We start from the raw sequence: 16810 nt of genomic DNA, 5'->3' as shown, positions 1-16810 counted from the left end.
TGATTATGGTCCTCATTTGTAAGTAAATGTAATTATTTCTTATTGTTTTCTCTTCATTCCAATTATAAGAGAAAAATAAAAAAAAATCTAAGATGTTCTATAGTTTGAAGATAAAATTTGTTTGATCTACATTAATTCAAATGGCCAAATCAGGTAAGCAAGTAAACATGTAAGCTTCTGCATGTTTATAGGAGTACTGGGGATTGCTCATTAATTGAAGATTTAATTGTTTAATAATTATTGATATGTTTTTGGTGCATAATCTAACAATTGGTATAAGAGAATTGTTGGATTGAACTTTTATTACTAGAACAAAAACTATAGTTATTAGTTAGAACATAACTCTTTATATTTAAAAGTATAACAATCCACGATCAATTATAACTCTATTCACTTCGCTTTTATCTTTAAATAATTTTAACATTAATATTATAACATCTTATAAATTTTTTAGTAAATTTTTTAGTTTAATTTTAATAATTTATTATTGTAACTTTTTTTATCTAGACATGTATTTATTTTAATAAGTTGTTACAAAATCCGGATTTTTTTTGGTTAACATATATCAGAAATTTAACCTTAAATGAAAATGCATAATAAGATAGTAATATAATTTTGATGTCTTGAAAATGTTTATGTTAGAGTCTATAAAAAATTGCTAAAAGCTATGATATTTTGTTATTCAATTGCCTATGAGATTTTTCTGTTTTTCTATTAATTTATTTAATTATTTAAAAATATTATACTATCGGTGGCAATGGACCCTAATGTCTTATTTCTTCACCACTCAACACGATTTCCCTGACCCACCAAAAACTGTTCAAAAATCGTAACTCACACTTTTGTTTATTCCACGTGTCTCTATTTGGTTGGACCAGCCAAAGATGCGTAAAAGCGTGGCTTCGTTGAAAACTGAAACGCCATGTGCTGCTCCCACGTGTCCCACAACGCCCGTCGTTTCGCGCAACAACTCTTGTCGTTTAATTGTGGCGTTTCAATGGCAACACGTGCGAGCCATTGAAAAATTATACACGTGCGTGCACGTGGAAGAGCCAGCAGCATTGGACGGTGTTGGATGAGCTATGATTGGGGAGTTTGGGACCAACATACCGTGGCCAAACACAAAAATCTAATTATGTGATGCAATTTTGTTTCTTTTAGAAGTTATTGAAATTTAAAATTATATGTATTATCATTATTATTATTTCAAAATATCTAAATCAATAAATCATCAAAGTTCTTTTTTCTAGAGAAAATTGTATTCAAATTTGTTTTAAAACTATTATGTTTGATATAATTAATTTAGAAAATTAGTATGGAAAAAAACACTTCAAAAAGTCGTTAAAAGAAGTCAATAACATCAATAAAAACAAGCTATACTACATTGAAATTATTGGATTTGAGATATGTCCTAAATTATAAATCATACTAGTAATAATAAAGTTATAATTATTATTATTTGTTTTATCGTCATATTTATTGAATTTATGTAATAAGATCTTTGATTAATATTAAAGAGTTATTTTTATAATAGAGATTATAATAATGAGAAAAAGTTTTATATAATTTTAATTTCATTTTCTTTTATCATAAGATTATTGAAGAAAGGACATCATTAATTTAAATAAATCAATATGTATGTTTTAGTATTTATTAAACAAAGATTAAAATATTTCATTTTTAAAATTACACATTTAGTACATATAGATAATGTGATCATTTGAACTGATTTAAAGGAGAATTCTTAATAGCTAATAGTTAATATTATTTTTGTTAATGGAAAATTCTTTTGAAAAAGTATGTAATTTCTTTAGACTTTAGATTATCATAGAAATTATTTATTATACTTTGATATCACACATCTAACATTTTGTGATGTTAATTGAATGATTATTGGGTATGATTAAATTATTGTGAAATTAATGATTAATAAAAATAATTCATCAACTCTTAATAATGAGTTTCAGCTCTGTATAAATAAAGATTTTGGTCAGAATATAAATAAAAAAAGAAAAAAAAATCTTAAGTCATGCATCGTGTTTTAACTCATTAGAATTTGAAAGTTATAACATATTCTATAATTAACATAGAATTAAAAAGATGAAATGAAATATTATATTAATCTTCTATTAGTTCTGGAGTAAAAGATATTTCATATTATTCGTGATATTAAGGAGTGTTGTTAAACACTAATTTTTATCAATAAATTAATGAGTTAATTTTTATTGGTTTAATAGAGGATCACATATATCTTTGTTGGATGAAAAAACATAATTAATTAAATTAATTTTTTTTAATTAATTAATATATTTTTTCTCTAAGTGAAATATTGTTGTATTTTTTTCTAGAACCAAAAATACAATTAATAAAAGTTTAAGAATATATATAAATTGATTAAGTAAAACTTATCAATGATAAATCAAAATTTAAATATGATTTAATAAGATTTATTTTGTTACTGGAAATACAAAATTGGATTTGGTTTCTCTTATCATGTTATGAATGCGATTTTAACCTTTAGATACATTTTATCGAGACTTAATTATGATTTTGTTTGTTATGTTTTACAAATTTTGTAACCTTTTCTTAAAACAAACTGTGATTTTTGTTCTGTAGTGTTAATTAGTTTTAATTTTTGACTTTACTTTTATATAATTTGGATTTCTTAATCATTCATTATACGTGACTTTACTTATTTTTTTTTAATTTAAAAAATTATACTAAATCGTTATCTAATTATTCTTTTCATTCGCATGAAACAGTTATTGTGGTGGTGATATATTTTTTTTTCTCAATTTCACTGTGTCAAGTGTAAAATAATTCAAAAGATTTAAATCAAATTATAGAATCCATTTAATGGATATTTGTTGCTAGCACGTACTTACATGAGATCTGAAAGAGACATTGTGATATTCGAATATGACTATAATGGTGATAGATATGATCTTTCACGTGTTTTGTAAACTTCAAACACAAGACATTTTGACATTTTATTTATAAACCATCTTTTTGTGTCATACTACTTCATCCACTTGACAAACAAAATATCAATGATACATAAATTGATTATTGAAGAGAATAATTTATAATACGAGAGTGAATATAAACTTCATTTTAAAGTTAATTTTAAGGTTATGATTCAATTTTTAATATAATATTAAAGTTATTTAAATTACATTTATCATAACACTTGTTATCATCTTATTAAAAAATATATAATTTTATATTTAAAATATATATAAAAGATCTATCGAAGTTCATCGAGAAAAATACAAAAATCAATATAAATTAACAGGTCTTTCATTTTTATATAAAGTGTTCTATTTTGTCATTTTCATCTAATGTAAAACTTTAGATGAAAACTTGTACTTGAATCCTCAAAACAAAATATATATATATATATATATATATATATATATATATTAAAAACACAAATCTCAAGTTTTAATATTCTAATCCCAACAAATTCTTTCTGTTAGAAAAAAACACATTAAATGAGATACTAAAAATACTTCAAACCATATAAATACAATAAGCATACGTGTATATATATATATAATAATTATGTTATTACCGATAAAGGACATAAATATTTACCAACCTCCCAAACCCCAAGAAAAACACCAATGACCCCAATATTATATTTCAAAATGTCACATAAAACTCCCAAAAAAGTCTGTCACATGTCCTTCTTATCAACGTTTTCTCTTATATAATATTCCATCACATTAAGGAAAGAAACAATAATATTATATTGCTCTCCAAAATCATACCATGATTCTACACTCAACTCATAATGTAGATTTCCATGTGTCTCTTATAGCACCATAACTTCAACTTTGTAGTAGAAAAACTATTTTCTACACATACTAGTCACGGTTTTAGATCATAATTTGCACCTTTGAAAATAATGGTTAACACATAGTGTCCCACCACATGTAGTAGTTTTGCCAAACATATGAGACAGAATATCTTAATAAAATATAATTACATGTCACATTCTCTAAACAATAGAAGAGACAAAGTATAGACTCCCAAACAACCGATACTTTGATTAGATCTTGGATTTTCCATGTTTATTTCATCATTATTTTTTTTCTAATCCATACTCAAATCCAACAACAACCTTAAAAAAACCCCTCAATGAATTTAAGAAGCATTTTTCTTAAACTCAAGTCATGTTTCATTCCATTGTTAAAATATACATTAGTTAAACATTTAATGAAGTTCGTGTATATTCCACCCCCCACCTAGCACCTTGACCTAAACCTATATGGTGTGCATTTGTTATTTTACTTGATTTGGTCATGCACCAAACCAGTCCTTATAACTATACCCTTAATGTTCATTAAACAAATAGATTGGTCCATCTTCATGTTTGTCAAAGAGAAATACAAATCGGTGCATACACGTTGTGCAAATTTACTAATTACCAAAACAACATGGTACATGATTTTCGTAAAAATTATAGGTTTAATTTTATTTTTCTTTATCCTTTTCTTTTTCTAATCACACATTATATATCACTCTTTTTTTTTTTCTATTTAGGTCTAGCTTTGGATGTTAAAATCATAAATTATTTTCTTAGTGTAATCGCCATACATGGTGAAATTAAAACGAAAAGTTGTTCCCCAATGAAATGACACTTTGCAGGTTAGATTTCTTTGCTGAATCACCGTACTCTTTAGCTTTCTCCTTTTGGTAAACACGACGAGTATAGGTTACTTTGACTAAATAATGACAGCTTGACAAAATAATAAGTAAAACAAAACAAATAAAATAATATTTTGAAAAAACGAGCCGTAATAGTACAACTTAAATTAAATTTAATTTAACTCAGGTCTTATAGTGTGTTTTGATAAGAAATTTTAAGAGTAATAGTACAACTTAAATTAAATTTAATGAAACCACTAATGCATATTATGAAAGCAACGTGCACAATGCCTTATCACATGTTGTGTTTGACAAAAACAAAATGCTTGTGAGTTGTCTGTGTAACTTTTCATGGCTACACCTGGGGATGATAGTCGCATATATTTTTTCGAAACTTTATCTTTTGTGTTAATTATAATACAAATCATATAGGTGTATATACAATATACGTATCATTGTATACTTGAAATAAAAAGGGAATTTTTTTCGAGATAGAAAAGTTTTATTATAAATTCATTTTGAGCTTTTAAAACAAGACTTATCAAACATAATTTGTACACGCATTTTGAAAGTTAAACTCAAACAAGACTCAAAAGAACCAAAATTTAAGTCCGAGACCAACATTTAGTCAAACATGTTCTATTTGTTGCGAGGTAATTTTATTAGGGGTTAAAAGCTATTTACATGGTAAAAACAAATGGATTAGACAAGTTTAATTTAAGCATGAAATTTAAAATTCAAGTTCTACATTTGAATCAACTAGTATAAGTTAAGTAAAGTTGGCGTGAAATTATATATTTTTTAGTATATTTAATACTTTTACCTCACTTAAAAAATTAAAAATTAAGGTTAAGAGTAATTTAATACATATTTCTTAATTTTATAGACACTTCTAAATGATAAATTTGCTATAAGATTTCGAACTTCAAATAAAACAAATTTAAGATTGAAATATTAACGTCATTACTTAAAATATAATATATATTCTAAACACGAATTCTTATTCTTTTTAGACTTTGTTTTAAAAAATTGATGTGAAGGTAATCTAAATACATTTTTTTTAACAAGTTATGTCTTTTAAATATAAAATTTGACATAACTTCAAATACCAAAAATAGATAATACTTTAAAAGTATTTTGGATGAACTTAAAGTTGAAATATTAATATGATTTGTTGGGATGAAAGATAAATTCTAAAGATGAATAATTATTTTCTTTTAACTTTTATTTAAAAAGAGTTGAGACCAAAAATAATTTAAATATATCTTTTCTCTTCTAACATTACAATATATCTTTTAAATTTAAAAGTATGTTAGGACTCCAAACTTAAAAATAAATATTACTTTAAATATATTAAAACTAAACTTTGTATTAAAGTTGATGGTGAAGTATATATCAAGATATATGAATGAAATTAAAAAGAATCTAAATTTAATTTATGTTTAACATTAAAATTTAAAGCTACATTTATGTTAATTAAAAGTGTAAGCTTCACCCATTAGACTTTAAATTGGGTTAGTTATCAGTTGTTGTTAACTATCTCCCACACGTAAGTTTCTCTTTCTGTTAATTTTTTCCAAGTCTTATAATTCACATTGTTCTCTCTCTCTCTCTCTCTCTCTCTCTCTCTCTCTCTCTCTCTCTCTCTCTCTCTCTCTCTCTCTCTCTCTCTCTCTCTCTCTCTCTCTCTCTCTCTCTCTCTCTCTCTCTCTCTCTCTCTCTCTCTCTCTCTCTCTCTCTCTCTCTCTCTCTCTCTCTCTTTTACGTTTTATAATTAGTTCAATGTTGAGATGCAGCATCACATGTGGGAACATATCTATTTTTCATGGACAAAAATCGTATATTAATTATTATTTTTTGAGCAATAACTTGAATTTTAATTCATCCAATAAATTTTAATTTGCCTATATATTAATTTGTTGTTAATGAAAGATTTAAACCCATGACCTACTTCAATATTAATTTTGTTGTATCATTTATTATTATCCTAACCTTAAGGCTTCAACACGAGTAATTAACTCATATCAACAAAGGTTAAAAAATATAGAACTAGGATATGTAGGAACCTTAAAAATGGAGACAGCTAAAATAATCTTCTATCTTAATTAATGCTTTTTATTTTCAGTATTATATTAGTTCTAGTTAATGTTTAAAAAAAACATAAAAAAAATAAAAGACTCTACATATAGCAAAGTTTTTTTTGCAAAAGAATAGATAAAATAATATTTACAAGAACTGGAAAATTATATTTAAGCTGTAAAATAAGTATTTTGATATTTAAACATTTATTATGAAATAAACATATATTCTTAGTAATATCTTTAAAAAATCGACTAAAACTTCAGTGAAATACTCTCTTCTTATATTTTAAAAAGTAACCTCACATAATTTTATTTATTTCTCTTAATTTATTTCTATATATCAAGCATTTTATCAACATTTCAGCTCCATTATCGTTATTTTAGCTTAAACTTACGTACCACTTAAATTTATGCTGACGAAATATTGAATTAATGTAACAATTGAAGTAACGATTATACATTCACAATTCCAATAGACGGTAATGATTACTAAAACAATAAATATTTTTTTTAATTAAAATACAAATCTATTTGTTTAAAGTAATCAAAGGTTGATAGGAATGTTAAAAAAATTGTAAACAATAGCAGAAAAATGTCTTTATATGACTTGTGATTTTTAATGGTTATAATCAAATTAATGAACTTTATTCTATAAAATTGTGACTGATAATATTGTAAGAGTATTTACCCGTTAACGTGTATATTATTTATTCAATAATCAATAAGTCGAATTTTATAAAACTATATGAAAAATAATAATAAAGTGACGCAATTATAAAATTTGAATAGAAATATTTTCAGTGTCCATTTTTTTACAGTACTGGAATGAATAGATCGACATAATGTCATTTCATTTTCTAACTAGTTTGTGTGTCTCTGTCTGAGAGTATATGTTAGAAGCAATGCTTAACGTGTATGTACACGGAATGCAACACAACATAGTATGTGTGCGTATATATAAATATAAACATGGCAATAGTGTTTTCCAATATTAAATCAAAATACAATTTTCTACTTTTGTTTCCGCGGAAGGGTCTCTTTATCTGTCTCTGTTGCTCCCTTTGAAGCAAAAGCTTTGAGTCCCATTCTTTTGAATTTTGTTTCTGCGATCTTAAGTTTCATCTTCAGGGTGGTAGTGCTTCTGGGAACCTTTCAAAATCTCTGCTTTCTTTGGTTCTCAGTTGAATTGAGTGGCACTCTTGTGCTTTCAATTGAGTGCTTCGGCTTCCTGATTTGCCACCACTGTGCTGTTAATGGTAAAAAACTAATTAGCATGGAAATCTGGGCTTGGTTTTCTGTTTGTCCTTTTTCGTTGGAAGTGATAAGTTTAAGGTTGGGAAGCGTGAGGAAAAGAAAAAATGATTGCAACTTTGAAAATTGTTCTTAAAAAAATGTTTTTTTATTTGGGGGTATTTTTGATTATCCCAATTTGGAAAATCGGGTCAACCAAGCTCGACTTTGGTATTTGGGTGAATCTGGGAAAGGGTTTTTTTTTTATATCTTGTGTTTACGCATCAAATCAATGGAGCATTTCTCTAAATTGTTTCCGAAAGTTTTGAACTTTGAATTTTGAGATAGCTTATCCATTTTTGGAACATTACTAAATTACGGGGGCTTTTTGTTTTTTTTATTTATTTAAATTTAATTCTGAAACCATTAACAGACGCACTTTTTTTATGTTTTGGAACACGGAAGAGATGAAATGACGATGAATGAATGCCAATATTCCTCTGTATTTCACCAATTGTTGCTTGTTTAGTTGTTCGGTTTTCCCTGGAAACCCTTTACTCACAAGAGTTTCAGCTGTTTTCTTGTTGAAATGAGGAATCTAATAAAAGCTTTTAATTGATGCTACTTTACCTTTAAGAGTTGTCACCGTGTAAGCATGGTGCAACCTTTTGAAGCCTTTTCTCCTGTTGTCACAGTTAAACGTTGAATACGGACACCACTTGTCATATCTCACGCAGTTCTTGTGATGTTGTTACTTTTAGCTCTATTTCTTTCTCTAACTAAAGTCTCTACCTGTGAATTTTTTTCTGCAGAGAATACCGGAACTTTTGACTTGACTAGTCAACAGCCAGGGCAAAGGACAGGTTCGTTGGTTAGATTAATCTTTAGTGCTTATTTTTAGTTAAGGATGAAGATTATGAAGCTTTTGGCTTATTTAGGAAGTGGATAACGAAGAGGGAATCATTAATGCTTCTGTAAACAAACCAAAAAAGAGTATAAAAGTAAGGCTACTGACTAAAACATTGTCAATTTTAAAATGATGTGGACTGTCCCATTACATGTTAAATGTAATGGTGCTCGTGAGTAACCTACTACCACTTTTTTGATGGCTGACAACTTGCCATTTAATTAGTCAGGTTAATGTCTTTTTTAGTGTTAGTCTCTCAGCTTCCTTGTAAGTGTTTTCTAGAACTTTAATATAATGAACTGAATTTTTTGTCATTGGAATGTATCCCTTCCTCAGCACTTCTTTTTTAAGTTTCTGCTAATTGATGTCATGGACAAAAGAAACTCACTATAGTCACTTAAATAGAGATTTTTGGGGTGATTCACTTTATCTTATTTGTACCAGCATTGAGTAGATATAGTGAACCTTTGGAAATGGGCTGTGTGGTGTCAACTCCAAAGGACTCTGGTGGAAATAGAAGGAGGCCAGGGAGTATTGGTGAAGTTTCAGTATATGTTCCTGGTTTGAGGATTCCTAAACCTGTTGATTTTGCTCAATCACTCGGTGATTATTTGTCCAAGAATATAGTGGAACGCCTGTCTGCTCTTAGAACGCGTATAGTTGTAATGACTGGTCAAGAAGGTCCTACAATTACAAGAACAAAAAGAAAAACTCAGCATGGTCAGTACTTATTTTTAACAACAATAAAATTATTTTATGGTGAATAAGTTACTCTAAGAATTCATTGATGCATCGTCATGGTTTTGTTTCTTCCGCAGGAGGTTCAACACTGGCTGATCTTGTGCAGGCTCTTGAAGATTACTTGCCTGTTCTTCTAGGATTAGTTAAAGATGGTAAAGCTTGTGCTTGTTAGTCCATTTTTATATGATGTATGCTCTCTGAGAGACAAGTATTGATTATTGCTGCCTATGTTTGTGGTTCAGGAAGCCATTTACAGTACAAAGTACAATTTGTTTGGGTGAATCAAGAGGATGACAAAGAGGTATCCGTTTTTTATTTTTGAAGTCAATACTTGTTTCTGGATTTGATGTGGAACATACTTTTATATTGGACTTGCTCATGATTTATTGCATGATTGGCGATCTTTACAGGAGACGACCATGTCTAATGCTTGGTATGAGGTGTTGTCAGTTTTACATCTGATGGCAATGCTATCACTATCACAGGCTAACTTGTTACTGCTTCCAAGATCATCATCCAATGATGGTCATCAGCCCAAAGTATCAGAAGGTTGGTAGTAGAAATACTGTAAAAGATTTGGTCCCTGTCATTAAATTATTGCCTCTTCCTGAATCTCTTTTTGGTTAATATTTCAAACTGCAAAAGTGCATTGGAATAGATCAGATTAGACTTCTCACTGGAGACACTCCAAACATCAACAGTTCACTCTTCTGTTGGTAAATAGTTACTCACAAATGACATATTCTCGAAGTTTCCAAAAAATTCGTGTTTCTTCTTTGTGTGTGGTGGATGTGCTTTTGTATAAAAAGACATCAGTTATGTTGACCCTTCACTTGATATTTATTATTGGATTATATTTCTATTTGATTAATGGGCAAAAATTGGCTAAAAAAGTATTTAATTAAGAAAATAATTCCTAGCTTTGATCTCTTCCATAATTAGGACTTGACATGTATACAACACACGTGCTATGTTAGAAAGTTTATCTTAATACAAAGTATTCATAGTTGTTTCTTCATCTACTAGTATCATAACCAACTACCTAGCAAACGTAACCTTTTTATCTGATATATACTTAGCATATTTGTGTTTTCATTATTTCCCTTTTGGTATCTGCTAACAGAAAACAGACGAGCCTCTGTTGATATCTTCTTAAAGGCAGCTGGGTATCTGGATTGTGCAGTCAGACATGTTCTTCCACAGTTACCTGCAGAACTCAGGTTTTTACATATTTAATGCATAATGTGTGCGATGAATGGAATGTCTTACTTATTACTGTAATCTAAATGATTATCTTCTTTGTTTAATTGTTATTACTTTGGCTCTGATTTTAGGAGAAATTTACCCGTAGACCTAGCAGAAGGAGTTCTGCGAGCACTCTCCCTACAAGCATTAGGACAGGTATTAATGTTCCTTTCCTATGGACACACTATTTGAAGAGTCTATTCGTTACTTGTTAGTTAATGGCTAAACGTATTCTGTTTTATTAGCATTGTAAATTTATTGTGAACTTAATTTCTCACAAAGTTATGATATTCAATCAGTTGACTTAGCTTTGCCAGGGTATTTATGTATCCATTTTAATTGTATACTTGGTTTTGAAGTCCAGAGGATTGGATTACCTGGTAATATTGGTCATGATTTGGCACTAAAAATGTCTTCTATGGTGATAACAACTTTTGTTTTCACAACCCTGAAAAATGTTTTGGATAGACATCAACTTAACCTTCCAATCTCATATTTGTATTGATTTTAAGAAAATTCAGGGCTACTTTTATCTTTCTTGGTCAATCAGATTCTAGATGGGTTTCTGCTTTAAAAAAAAAAGAATTGTCTGAATAAGTAGTTTTAAAAATATCCCACTTTTTTCTTATAGGGTTGGATAGTAAGCAAACTTTTCATCGCATGCTGAATAACTGAATCTGATAACTTTGCATTTGACTTTCGAGTCTCTTATTACTTGTCTCTCTTCATAATAAAAGAAAGTAAAGAACTGATATGCATGGAATGTTAATGAGATGTTTTTTTTTCGTCCCATCATATGTGAATACCCATGGATTTTTGTTTCGAGTAATGTAGTAGTAGTAGTTATGATGTTTTGGGTCTCCTGTGTCACTTTTAGTAATTTGTATGAGGGTAAGTATATGTATGGTGAATGTTCCTGGGAGAAAAGTTGCTTGGGTAGTGATACTAATATTGAATGGAAGCTTGGAGAAGGAGAACGTTCAACATATAATACCTTTACTCTTCTTCAAATCCATTTTGTTAGATATTTGTTTATTTATTTCTTCCTCCTTTTCTTTTTTTCAGGGTGTAGATATACAACTTGGAATGGCCATTGATAGCACCAAAGCCACGCTTGCAGTAAAGCGCAGGCTTGCATGTGAGATGGTGAAATGTTGGCAACAGGTATGATAACTTGTGTTCTATGGGATCTAATCTTGATTGTTTGACTGTTTTTTCACTGGAAAATCACTCCTCTTTTTTGGGTTGTATCCTACATTTCTTACTGGATATCTTAACTTGTTTCTCTTGGATCTGTACTGTAATAAAGTTAACTTTTTTTGTCCCTATGACAAATCTGTTTCATACATGCTCTGTTTATGAGTGTTTGTGCTCTAATGTGTACATTAGTAAGTTAACACGGATGCATTTGATCAGTATTCATTGCTTTGATCACATTGTCTATTTCACAGGCTCAAGATAACATCATGAATCTTCCATTAACAAATGGTTGGGGTGAAAAACATTGTCTCTTTGTGAAATGGAAATATGTTGAAGCAAAGGTATGTCCTTCCCCATGCTATTTGCATATTATAATATTATAAAGGAGATCGATTTTCTGGTTTACTGATTACCGTATGAAAATAATGGAGGTGAAAGTAGGAAATAATGATTTTCCTCTACAACTTCAAGATGAAATGTGTAGTTTATGTTGAAATTTTAGAAGTTGAGGGGATTGAATCTTCATTTGTCTTAGACCAACTTTAGCTGGAACTGGCTAGAGGGACTTTTGTTTGATTGTTCTTATCAGATACGTGTTTTGGTAACAATGGGTGTATAGTATGGTGAAATATTTGCCAAGCTATTGCTAATCTTGTGATAGACGGTGATGATTAAATCTTTTACTAATGCTATCAACCCAAATACCTTTGATTTTCTTGAACCGCTATATTGTATCCTGCAGTACATCTTGCATTTCAGATAATCTGTTAAATATACTCAGTACCTAAGATTATTTCAATATATTTTTCAGCGCAAGTTTATGTATATGCATATGTATTGTTCACAAGTCTGCAGTATGGAAGACATACAAGTATTGATTTTCTTTGTCTACTATGAACTTTTTAGAATTCCCACCTTCAAAGTACATTTTTGGGGAACATAATGCATATTCAGATTTAAACATTAGTCTACGGAGGACTCATTTTGGAGTAAGAAAAATATAATTTTTTTGGAAAAAAAATGTGATTGCTTGGTTAATGTTTTAAGTCTGAATTAATGAAAAGTTACTAAAAGATTTAATGGTCTTTGTTTCTGGTTCTAGACTCTTGTGTAATCTTTCTTAGTACTGAAAAACAGTTTGATTTGGATATATAAGTTATCTGCATAGTAGCTGTGGTGTAGTTTGATGGCACAAGCACCATAGGTACTATGCCTTATATTGTTTCTTCTGCTTTTAGTATATTCATATATAATCTGGGAATGAGTATAGGGGGTGCGTTCTGAAAAAGCATGTGATATGAAGTTGTGATAATTTTGTTGTAATGATTACTAGGCTGCAGCATATTATTATCATGGTTTGATTCTTGATGAGGGAAATACAGAAAAATCTCATGGAATGGCTGTAGCTGCTTTACAAGCAGCAGATGAGTTTTTCAAAGAAAGTAAGAAGTTGTGTGAGGCATTCAACGCAGCGTCTCCATTGTCAAGGTTATCCCATGTCTTCCCTATTACACAATTTTATGTTATTTTCTTCTTTCAGAAAACAGGATTTTACCCTTCTTTCTTTATGACCTTGATGAACCAACAAGATGTAATGCACTTATTTTCTAAATAAAATATAATATCATTGTTAGTTGTTGTGGCTATCCCGTAGATGAACTGGAAGTGCTTACTTGGTATACATCTGCCAATTTCCATTAACCAAGCAGATGTGGCCATTTTGTCTTATTGCAAAAAATGTGCACTGGCAACAGTAAAAATACTAGAGTGCACGTAATGAGAATGTGGTCACGTATGTGTGGGTGATAAGCTTACAATATTTTAGCAATATCTTATGATAGGCTTATTTATTTTAGGTAAAAAAAGGCACTTTTAACCCCTTTAAAAATGACTAAATTTGGTTTAGTCCACCAACCTTTTTTTGATATTTTTGGTCCATAGAAATTTTAAAATTAAAAAAGTAGTTCCTATCACCACTTAGCAGTGATGTTATGTGTATATCTTGACATACTGCGTCACTTGCTATCTCAAAATGGTCACTGATATTGCATGTCTACGCACATGTCATGTTCCCATTTTAAGAAATTTTCAAATTTATGAGGAGAATAACATTTTATTTTTCAGAGAACAACCAAATTTGATCATATTTACATGAACTTAAAATATGTTGAAGTCACCAAAAGTTGTTGCTCTGAGTTGTATTGGACTTACTTTCCTTAATAAAAGTCTCAAATTCGATCTGGTGAATGAAAAATGGTTGAGATGGGAGAGGGGAGAGACCCTATTAAAAGTGGTCATCTAGACAAAGATTAGTCATTGACAAAATTGATGAATACTTCATAGTAATGACACGGTATAAAAAAATAAATGTGTTGACAGTCTTTATTTGAACAATCTTCAGAGAAATTTATTGTGGTTGTCGAAGTAGTAGCTCTTCATTTTCATGAAATTTAATGACATGCTTGATAGGAGAGTATTTTTAGCATATTCTTGCATGGTGTGGTGACATAATATGCCATTATGATCCTTCATTTCTTATTGTACTTCCACTTTCTTCCTTTTCTCCTTTTCCTTTGATTGATTGAGTGATTAGTTGAGTTTTTATTTTAAAATACTTTCAACTCTAAGCACAACCTTTATTATTTTTTTAAGAGCATTTACCAGCAATGTCTTATGTGTTCATCTCAGTTCATTGAGGTTATCATGACCATGGCTTTGGCATGCTTATCATTGTCCTTTTCTATTTCTCTTGGAGATTTATAACATCACTATTTGTTTTGCTGTGTATTTTATATGGTCAGTCTAACTGGGAGTCTTGGTTGCAGAAATCCACCCCCTTGGGGGACCATGAAGTATCTCTCTGAAAAAATTCCAAAGGATACTTCAAGCAAGGTTCGAATAAACCGAGATCTGTACTCTCATGAGAGGTAAACTTTCCAAAGTGGACGTGTAAACATGTTACTTAACTGTAATTGATTAATTATTTTTGGCTAATGAAAGTAAGTATCATGGCTAATAAACCATATTTTGTGCTATAGGATCATGGAGACAGCACCAACGTTGCCTGATTTTTCCTTGGCCTTGAAACCAGATGAATATCAACTTCCTCAAGTGGACTCCTCATGGAGAACAGAGAACATTAAAGTGGGACAAACTGATCCTAACCACCTTAAGGGTGACAAGTGACAAGATACAATGAATTTGCATACCTCAGAAATGTTGGTCTACTTGAAAAATGTCATCAGCCAAAGGGTGTTTTTCCAATTCTTGTTAATAGAAAAAACAGATTAGTTTATTTGAGTTTTTTTTTTAACTTCTGCATTCCCTTTTTCATTTTTTATATTAGTTTCCTCCTTTCGTTCTTAATATTTGAAAGATGCCCAACAACTGGAGGTGCAATGTAAATTGTCCTCCGAAGGAAAAGCAAGTGTCTCTTTGCCTATACATGAATAATAATAAAATTGCTATTTCATTTCATTGTAAAGGCAGTCAAATCACCCATTTTTATATTAAGTTTGTGTAAGGATTCGTGTGTAAAATTGACTTTTGCATTGGAGGGAGAATTATTTCATTAAAATATCTTCAAATTTTCTTTGCTATAGTATGTATTTTTAGTGCAAGAAAGTTGAATCATTTGCTGCCCTTAGGGACGTGTTAGGTTCATGTTTCCATTGCTTCTATCTTAAACAATGGAGTCACGTAAGATGTCATCGATGTGGTAAAATGCCATTAATGTCACCAAACGCCAAAATCAGAACAGTGACCACTTACCTCGATTTTACGTAACTTCTACAGTTGCACATTTATTTTTGAAATCAAAATCACAAGCTTAAAGCAAGGTTTTAAAAGATACACCATTACACAAACTTTTATATTGAAAAAATGAAGGTCTACACTGATACACCCAAAATACAACAGAATCATCATTAACATATGAAGAAGCCATTCGATCTTTAAGAGGTCCTTTTAAGAAGTAAGACACCTACACAGACGTTAATCACATCATTAGATAGAGTATAACCAAATAACAATTCACACAGCACCCTTTGATTAGGATCTAATCTTGTTTCAAAGTTTGAAAAGTAATAGATCCAAAGAAAGAAAAAAACTAAAATAACCAACCACCTGCAAGAAAAACAAAAGTACAAGAAAAGATAAAAAAAATTCATGTAAAAAAGTTATAAATGACTGAATAATAAAATACAGCACAATAGCTTAGTATTCCTATTTAACACAAAATAATGAACTTCATGAACATTTTCAAATTATTCTTATCATGTTGCAATTAGTTATGTGGGGATTGGTTTTATTACACTTTCCTTACAAAACAATATTGTAATTACTCCATTATTTTATTACATTATAATATCACCATATTATTCATTCTTAAAATAACTCCAATAACCACATTCATAATGTTAACAATGAATGTCTTTGTCTCTGGTGTGTGAATATATATCAGTTACAAAGCCTTGAGCCAACAATACATCTGTCATCATATATATCCTGACCTTTACTAGTGAAAAAAAAGGTTAAACTTGACAGTTTTGGATGTATTTGAATAAGTTTCTCATAAATACTTTCTAAGAAAGACATAAAATCAATTGAGCTTCTATACTAAAGTTAGCTTAATGAACCATGAACATTATAAGAATACCAAAATACTATTTGTAACTCAAAACTTTAAGATAATGAATGTGTCAGATTTTTTCTTATATATTGCTCTTTAGACTCATTTTTATTCAAAATAGAA

General features: G+C 29.4%; 1 protein-coding gene across 1 annotated transcript; it reads left to right on the top strand.

Moving 5' to 3' along the window:
- Positions 1-7711: 7711 nt before the first annotated feature.
- LOC108346021 (uncharacterized) lies at positions 7712-15534 on the top strand. Its single transcript, XM_017584939.2, has 13 exons — positions 7712-7990; positions 8777-8827; positions 9316-9591; positions 9690-9764; positions 9855-9913; positions 10023-10161; positions 10736-10832; positions 10947-11013; positions 11923-12021; positions 12309-12398; positions 13391-13545; positions 14883-14984; positions 15096-15534. Exons 3-13 carry the CDS (start codon positions 9345-9347, stop codon positions 15241-15243), a joined length of 1278 nt encoding a protein of 425 aa, XP_017440428.1. The 5' UTR covers positions 7712-7990; positions 8777-8827; positions 9316-9344; the 3' UTR covers positions 15244-15534.
- Positions 15535-16810: the final 1276 nt, after the last annotated feature.

This window comes from Vigna angularis, chromosome 8 (assembly GCF_016808095.1).
Source record: "Vigna angularis cultivar LongXiaoDou No.4 chromosome 8, ASM1680809v1, whole genome shotgun sequence".
In the NCBI taxonomy this organism is placed as follows: domain Eukaryota; kingdom Viridiplantae; phylum Streptophyta; class Magnoliopsida; order Fabales; family Fabaceae; genus Vigna; species Vigna angularis.
Note: the sequence above shows the minus strand (reverse complement) of the source record. Positions and strands in the feature narration are given on the sequence as shown.